The sequence below is a fragment of the Paramisgurnus dabryanus genome, chromosome 3 (genome assembly GCF_030506205.2).
Source record: "Paramisgurnus dabryanus chromosome 3, PD_genome_1.1, whole genome shotgun sequence".
Classification (NCBI taxonomy): domain Eukaryota; kingdom Metazoa; phylum Chordata; class Actinopteri; order Cypriniformes; family Cobitidae; genus Paramisgurnus; species Paramisgurnus dabryanus.
Genome location: NC_133339.1, coordinates 31418216 through 31427729, shown reverse-complemented (window position 1 = coordinate 31427729; position 9514 = coordinate 31418216). Strand labels below are relative to the sequence as shown.

At 35.5% G+C, this 9514-nt stretch overlaps 1 protein-coding gene across 4 annotated transcripts in view; it reads left to right on the top strand.

The window, feature by feature from the left end:
- The first annotated feature begins 1069 nt into the window (after positions 1 to 1069).
- Positions 1070 to 9514, top strand: part of csnk1da (casein kinase 1, delta a) — a 29004-nt gene continuing 20559 nt past the window's right edge. For 2 of the 4 annotated variants that reach the window (XM_065255578.2, XM_065255579.2), the window contains exon 1: positions 1071 to 1565. In XM_065255578.2, the coding sequence (XP_065111650.1) occupies positions 1490 to 1565 (76 nt within the window). In that variant the 5' untranslated portion in view covers positions 1071 to 1489. Of the gene's footprint in view, positions 1566 to 9514 lie in introns of all 4 variants that reach the window. The other 2 variants (XM_065255581.2, XM_065255577.2) reach the window with 2 other exon arrangements.

Sequence of the window (9514 nt, the reverse complement as noted above, 5' to 3'; positions counted from 1 at the left end):
TGTTTCGGACATAGTTTATGCACAACTAGCCTATACTTGTTTCTTTGCATGCCTTAATCTATCATTTAGGGCTGGTTTAGAAAATCATTGCTTTATTTGCATATTTTGCAGGGGTATTTAATAAAGCATCTGCCCAAGTACATGAAAACATATTAATTAAATATTTTGGTTTCATAACATCAGAGCCAGTTTAATAAGCAAATAAGCATTATTTGATTATTAGAGGTCATCAATTAGCTTTTAATTAATTAATATTTTATTAGATATATATTACCTATATCTTAGCTTTTTTATAGCAATAATGCATATATATATATATATATATATATATATATATATATATATATATATATATATATATATATATATATATATATATATATATATATATATATATATATATTCACATATTTAAATAAAATTTCTGAAAGATAAAATAATCAAGTGTCAATCAATTACTCTATAACACAATACAGTAATATACTGCTTATCTTAAAGCACAACAATAAACAAACATTTTTCTATTAAATTTTTTGACTGCTAGCAGAACATCTATTTGCCCTTGTTTGCACATCTAGTATTCTGTATTACATAGGGATGTTGCTTATGTGTTTATAGGTTTTGACTTGTGTAACAAACTGGTTCTACAAGTTACCATCCTGAAGCAACATACAGTTAGTGAACAATGTAAATGGGTAATTTTTTGTATTTTTTGCATTTAACTTAAATAAGACTCTAATACTAAATGTATTTTTTTTTAAACAATCCAACTCTGACCTATGTCAACTGACTTGATGCATATTTATAGTATATGTATCTCTTTCTTTCTTTGTTTATCTAATCTCTGTGAACTGTGCAAAATGAAAAGCTCTAATAAAACGCGTATTTAACCGCTCATTAAGATTATTTATATGTCAGCAATTCAAATGTTAGTTAAACTGAATGATCTAAAACTAAACCGTAGAAAACCTCAAGCACAGTTTTGTTGTCTCAACCCGAGATTTTCCACTGGTTCGCTGTTTCTACGGGAAGTGACGTCACTGCCTGACTGGATTAGTCAACTGATGGAGCTTGGGTTCTGTTGTAGAAAATACACAGAGAGTCAATGGTAGATTTAGGGCCGTCGGAAGTAGGAGGGAGTCGTTCGCAAAATCCGACTTCATCCTTTTTTAAACAAATTATTTTCACGGTAAAAATTACTGGAGCATAAAGTTCAAAATTTACTCTTTTAAATAAGCCTAGTATTTTGGTAGTGCGCGATTCGGAATGTTAGAAAACGATTGGTGAAAATTGGATAGCGACTGGGAAGGGAATTAGCAAGCTAGCAAACAGTACCAGGGAAGCTGTAACAGACAGAAGAATAGACGGTTAACAAAGGAGAGATTTTCGTTGTTTTCTTTGCTTTTATTAAATACACAGAACATATATACTCAACATTATTCCCGGTAAAGCTAGCCTTATCGCTAGCTTTGATATTTAGCCATTTATCATGGAATTGAGAGTAGGAAACCGATACAGACTGGGAAGGAAAATTGGTTCTGGATCCTTTGGTGACATTTATTTGGGTAAGTAAAAATTAATTTTCCTTTATCATTTAATCTGAGTATCAGTACGAACGTTCAGAAGTTGAGATGACCGTGAGGATTAAATGCTACACATCGTATTTTGTTTTGAAATGTCAGAGATTCATGTCTCTCTGCTGTTGAAGCTCCTATTCAGTACAGCTTAAAAGCCAGGAAACCCCCACTTACAAGCACTATTTTGTTGTTTAACATGTCAGTTAGATGATATATTGTTTTATATAATATTTGATCATATTGAGCTTCTCACTGAAAAAATAGTTAAGCTGGTCAACCAAACCAGTTGGTGTTGCTTGTTGAATATTGTGGATTAAAACGGTCAATAATGTAGTTGGTGTGTGTAAGAATTTATGCATGCAAGAGAAACATTTAAGAGGATGTACACATTTGAATTAGTTACCCATCAGTAAAAACACAGTTCTGGTTTTAAATGCTGTTTTTTCTATTGTTTATATATATATATATATATATATATATATATATATATAAGTATTTTTAAACAAGACAATATATGGCAATATTCAGTGATAAGTTTTAGAGAAGTCTCTAGTTTAAAATATGTAGGCTGTCCTGAAGATGAATAATGTGAAGTAGATATGCCCCAGTGTATTTGAACCTGTGTTAGTTGTGTTACCAAAATCACTCATGCATGATATTGTCAAGATTCAATTGTCTTGTTTTTAGTGATGATCATGTTCCTATTTTAGTGACATTTAAATATTTGAAGAACACATATTGTCATAGCCCACAAGAATATCCAGTATAGTAATAAACTCATCTGACATGAAGATTTAAGTGACATGTTTTGGCATTTGGCCAGAATCAGGAAGAGAAACTACCTTGTCAAAGCATTTTATTTTGAATGTGTATTGCACACACTGTAACAGTCACCACATCTTTGCAGGAAACAGCCTATGTCCTTTTTAAGAGGACTGTTATGCCCAAACGTAACTTGCTGGCAAGTGGCAACTTCCCTTTGCATGCAAGTTTCAACTTAACATCCACAGGGTCTTGTGAAAGGTGATAATGATGTAATATTTGCCGTAGTCTTTGGTTTGGGGGCCCTATGGCAGCAGTATTGTTGTAGGCAGCTGCCTTTAATTCACCTTCCTTGTAAGTTCTTATGTCACCACAATGAAGATATTGAATGCATGCCAGTGTTTGCTTTTGAAGAGTGCTACACACACAGGCCTTTGTAGTTTGCCTGGTAATACGGAGTTTAAGAAACAACTCGTTGCAATATGGGATGCATATGGGATGATGGTGCTTTTATGTTCTTCCTTCATCGTTTTCTTTTGTCAATTGTAATTGGAGTTGTGTGCAGTGATCTCATTGCTGGCTTGAGTTTTGTGTTTATGATACGTTCTCTCAATAGTTTGGTGGAGAAAAATGCTCCACACCTCCTTGCTGTACTTCTTTACAGCAATTGCTTAAAAACAAATCCCCATAGATTTGCTGCCCGGTATGTTCTTGCAAAATTGGGAAAAGAAACTTCGCAGACGTCCGTTGGTGTTTCCAAACAATGTGTGGGGTGAAAAAGGCGATCAGCTGCTTTTCCTGTGGTTGTTTACATTAAAAACTAGTTTCTGTTTGCTGCGGGATTGCACGACCTAAACAGTCATCACGCCTCTGCATGAAAGTGTTGGGTTACAGATCTTATCCATGTTGCTGTGGTGTTTATTGTCATCGGTACAACCCAAGTGTGTGAGTTACAAAGCTCCTAAAAGTTGTTATGCAACAGTGGTGATTCAGCTGGTGTACTGGAAACACAGTCGTGTACATGTACTCAAGGTGCTTATGTAAAGTCTCCCAATATCCCCACACCTGGGGAAGCCTAGTCTGACAAGTCCAGCTGGAGATGAAGGAGGTCAGGTGGACCTGATCAACAACACATGCTCTCTCAACCAAGGCTGCACTGGTTTGCATATGCGAACCAGATAGGGGATATTATACGCAGAGCTCTCAAAAAACATTGGGCCTTTCTTCTAGGGATGTACAGAATGTTTGCCAACTGAAACTATTTTTACTATGATATTAAATATGGCTGTGTATTCTTGCTATACAATACGTATCAACAGTTGCGATGCACCGATGCGGTATATTGCGGTACTGATGAGTAAGGTGATATATTGGGGTATTTCCTTCTTATAATAGGAATATAATAGAATATCATTTTAGGAAAGTTGTCATTGAGAACACACCATAATGCAAACCTTAGCAAAAAAATTGTGCCGTGCCCCTATGCTAGTACTTCCTGTCACTGTTTGTTTAAAGGTAAGAAGAATGCTATCTAGTGGTTTGGGTGTAAGCTTAAAGGGACACATCTACTTTTTTAAAAATGCACATTTTCCAGCTCCCCTAGAGTTAAATATTTGATTCTTGTCATTTTGGAATCCATTCAGTTGATCTCCGGGTCTGGCGCTAGCACTTTTAGCATAGCTTTGCACAATCTATAGAACCTGATTAGACCATAAGAATTGCGCCTAAAAAAATAACCAAAGAGTTTCGATATTTTTCCTATTTAAAACTTGACTATTCTGTAGTTACATCGTGTACTAAGACCAACAGAAAAATGCAGATATGGCTAGGAACTATACTTTCATTCTGGTGTAATAATTAGAGGTCGACCGATACTCATTTATTTAAACCGATACCGATAACAAATATTTGGATGCTTATGTGCCCGATAACCGATATGCTGTACCGATTTTTATTAACTGTTATACTTCTGATTTTGACATAATTACTACAACACTACTGAACTGAACAAACCCTTATAATAATAATAATCATCATAATCACTCCCTCTTTGCATACAAAGTAATAAATAGAGGGGTCTGAAATTTAAGAATAATATTAATTTAATGAATAATGTAGAAACTATATTCCCAATACATGGACCATTCCAAACACCCCTATCATTTTGTCAGAAATGGACTGATCCAAAGTTCGCGCTTGCGGTTGCCAGGTAACGGAGCGGGAGAGAGAGAAAAGTATAGCGGAGTTGGCTGCATATTCTACATAGTTTATAGAGTAAAACAGGTGGATTAAGTGCCTTCTATGGGATATAATATCTTTGTCTTGACCAGCAGCCTTCAGCAATCCAACCAATAGTTAGCAAAGAGATTTTACAAATATTATCACTGACTGGAATACTTCATTCAGGAAAGTAACAAAACGGCTTATATATCATTTAATTTCTTAACTGGTAATGTTATTTGATGTCAGAATAATGAATATTTTGTTGTTATAGCTAATGAAATGGCTGTTGACAGCGCTGTTTATCTATGCATTTACTCGCGCATTAACTGTATCAAACTGTGACCGCTTGCGGAGGTAATAAATAATTTATTAATATCCACAGACATTTATTTAGATATTTTAGCAAAATAATGTTTATCTGGGAAATGTTAATATGGTAAATCTTGTTAAAAGTTAGCTACATGTGGTGGCTCTGCCTCAGCCTTCAACCCTGGTAACTTAAGTGAACAGCAATATGAACGTGATTTTACGATGCTAATGATAAGCATAAATAAAATAAAAACAAATTTAATTTAGCGTTTTTAATTCCACAAAGCATTAATTCATGGTTGTTTTATTCATGCAAAGCTACGTCGTTATTGGGACCGGATTTTATGGATCATCGTGACTCTGTGAGTTCGTCTCTATTCTTGGACAAGCTGCATACATTGCTTTTAATATATCAACTTATTTAACATAACATACATTAATGCACAGATGAGATGTGTTATAAATGCCTCATATGCAAAGTAAGTATACTCAAGACCTTTTTATGAAGACGCGTCGCCTTCATATTTGCTGTGCACGTTGCTGCTGCTGTGAGCTCCTCTCCTCAGATGCGTTCAGCGCGCAATTCTCAATTCTCTCGTTTATCAGTCAATCCGATATTACAAACCCGATATCCGATCATCGGAAAATGCTCAAATATCGGGGAAAATATTGGAAAACAGATATATCGGTCGATCTCTAGTAATAATCAAGGACTTTGCTGCTGTAACATGGCTGCAGGAGGCGCAATGATATTACGCAGAGCCTGAAAATAGTCCCCTGCTATTGAAAGTTACTATTTTCGTCTGCTTTGTAATATCATTGTGCCTCCTGCAGCCATGTAGGGAGGTGCAATGATATGTTTTAGGCGCGATACTAATGGACTAATAAGATTCAATGGATAGTGCTAAGCTATGCTAAAAGTGCTATGAATCTTGTATGACTTTTATAAAAAAAACAATATTGCCTTTTTTATTGAAACAGTAATGCAAAGCAAAATATCACAATATTTCCTTCCACCTCTGTAAAAATGTTTGGACAAATAAGTAAAAAGACAGAATAAGTTGACCCAAACAATAACGTCTTTGATGACGCGTTCAAAAAACAACCACCACACAGCCAGAAGCACACATGCTATAAAATGTAGCAAACATGGCAAATTGGAAGCTTTTTTGCTATTTTCAGCTAAATGGGTACAGTTGGAGAACATTCGGTGCATCCTTACCATCTGGTGGAATATCCAGTGGCTTGCTAAGTCTTAAAACCTATTCATAGAGTTAGTCCAAAAACGTTTTGTGTGTCATTGCCTGCATCGTTCTGAGGTGAAGCCAGCTCAGCACAGTGGCCTGCTGTGACTGCAATGTTTCCGTTAGTTCTAGTAAATAACCTGCTAAATGTTCTTAGCTTTTCACCTTAACTCAAATGCTGTTTTACTGACAGATCTAATTTGATCTAAATTGAGGTTGTTGAACACCCACTCACAGTACTGGAAAACTTCTTCATAACAAAACACAGAACGGGTACTAAAACCCAACCGCTCTAACATAGTATTCTTTTATATACCAGTGATGTATGCATAGTAAGCAAAATTCTTGCTAATGATGCTATAAACAGTATCAATCAGTCTCCTCCACACTGCACAAACCAACAAGATTGTGGTCACGCAAAAATGAATATGAGCATATGCACATGAATGAGATGAGTGCAACCAATTTGTTCTCCAGACAGGCTCAAGCCCTCAATCCCTATGGAGAGCCCTGGCTCTGAAGTGAGAGATGGGGGCTGAGAAACATGGCAGCTGCCTAGCCTACAGTGGGGGGTTGCTGACTTTTATTGATCTGTAAGATTGCATCATGAAAGGCTCCCCAGAAAATTATAGTATTTTATCAAAAGCAAAAATGAAGTCTGGGATTAACATGGTAAGGTTTTGTTTAGGGATGGGCATAATTAATCGACGATCGATAATTGATTGTTAAGAATTTCGTCGATCACGTTAATTTGTTATCAATTAATTGAATGCATTTTTTTTATCTAACTCCTGTTTCACAAATACTGCGTATGCAGTGCGTTTGCGTATGTGTGCGGCGAATCCGTCAAGCACCCGTTGCAGTGCGCTGCTGACCGCTTATTCATATAAAACGTTCATGTGATTGACACTTTCTGTGAACACTTTTCCGCATAAACAATAGAACAAAGCATCATTTTTTTTCACAAAACAATATATGTTAGATATTATTTGATAGACTAGTAAATGTGGATTAAGGATGTTTAAAATCTCTAGCCTGGTGGTCAGGATCTGAATGGATCAAATCAGCAGTTTTGCAATGCTTTATTTATCTTCACATATATCATAAATAAAAATAAGCAGAGTAACTTTGCAAGTCTACCCTTCCACATTATATATTTCCTATGTATATGATTTCCAAATAATAAATGAGAGTATTCAACGACAAAAAGCACTCATATGGAAATAAATCCTCACAATATTATTATTTCTCAAAACTTTATGACAAAAATAAGCAACTGTATGAATTCAAAGACGCACACATTATTCCGCATATACTTGAATATTATACAAAAGTATTCATATAACGGCACGTTTCATATGGCAAATAAATATCCTCACGTTAACATAACAGCATAATGAAATGAATAAACAGACAATGAAACAGGATTGAAATATAAATTGTATTATTATTACCGGAAAAAAGCGATATTGCTAAAATAATCTCTGAGGTAAATGCGTCAAAAACGCTGTTACCCGCACAATAAGTCTAAATGAGCAATTAAAGTGAAAAAAGCATTATTAGACCATGTCTCAAAACTTTATATGACAAAATATATTTAAAAGAAATGTATACTTACAGTTATTCAAAGATGCACACATTATTCCATATTACTCCCGTTTATGAGCACGTTTGTCTCTGGCCTCGCTCTGTTATGTAATAGATTGACAGGTGCGCATCTCCGTCTTTCAAACATATTTAATTTTGTAATTACTACCTTAGGAAAATTAGCCATGATTTTATCATTGTGAAAATGTTTTTTTTTTTTGCAGGATTAAAACGATTTGTATTTCCGCAATTTTACAACAAATACCATGGTTATGGTATATTGTGGAGTTGGAGACCATATTAAATTTGTGTCTACTGTTGTTTTACAACAAATAAAACTAAAAGACTATGTTAGTATAATTAAACAATGGTGAATGGGGCTCACAAAACGCACGCTGTTTCACACATACTCTGTATGCGGAATAAGCCAACTTAGTTAGCGCTGAGGTACCTGTGCATCCCGGTCAGTCTCCTCGGAGCGGGTGTTTTCGGCGGCGGCTGGACTGACGGTCACCATGGGTTGCGGTCGCGTCTGACCCCAAAACATGCTTTTATTTCTCAAAAAAAATCAGTAGACTATTGCAGAAGTTTTATGCCAGTTACTTAAGTTAGTTATTTTTCACGAGGCTAAAGAAGCCTAATTTGTTATAGCCTAATGTTAGGAAGGCTAATATCTTGCACTTTCTTCTGGCTTGAATAATTTTGAGTTACATTTTGACAAAACCTTTCAGATCTAAGTATTATGTGTTTTGTTTAATTTAATGTTAAACATAAATCTGTTTTTTTATTTATTTTGGAAATAATGAGGTCTCTGTTTAAGAACGCTGGCTCGCAGCTGCAGGTTCCGCTGCTTTAGAGCACCGCATATGCACGCACTATGTTTGAAACATAGTTTAACTGTCTGCCACAAGTTGATCTGGTAATAAAGGTCTCATCGAGGAAAAACACGCTGTATATTTGTATTCATTGCATTTTTTAAGTATAAAAGTTAAATAACAAATTTTATTATAAAAATATTAATGATTAATCGATAGTCGATCGTTAATTCTCCCGACGATCGACAAAGAAAACTTCATCGAATGCCCATCCCTAGTTTTGTTAATGTAAAATGCATGTTTGAGCCCAAAAGCTTTATTTTTAATGTACTCACTACAGCACAACAGCTTTAAGAATAGGTTGTATGAATGTATTGAATGGATGTGTCTGAACATGCCTAGTGTGTGGTGTCAGTATAGGGGAGGAAGAATATTCTCGCATGGTAAATGTGCCCAGGCAAATCAAATTCCACTGAAGAGATTTTGAGCTCTGCACCCTGTGACATTTACCAGAAGTTGCCGCGCAACATGTTTATGGAGGCATGAGCGATAACAAACAAGGGAGGAAATTTCAGAAGAATCCTAAGAATCCTATGTAAAGCATTTAGATTGCATTGGGCATGATAGAGGAAAGCAAAACATCTATGTTTAATAATTGTATATTTGATAACTACATGAGGAAATATCTGAATTGTTTAGTTTTTGTGTACGTGGCCCACTGGTTGTGAGTTCATGTACTTGCTTGTAACGCGAGTCAGAAGAGTTGTATAGGCCTTGCTTGTGCATATTATGATAATATGGCACATATGTATGTGTACACTGATGTGTTGCTTGATCTGCATTCACACAAGACTTTGGTCGCAGAAAATATTTGTAAAATTGGCAGTCAGGATTCTGTGTGAACACAAACATGTCCCATTGCCATAAGATACACGGAAAGTGTTGTGTGAGAACAAGATGCAGAAACGATGCCATAAGGGGTGTGCCAAAGGGAGGA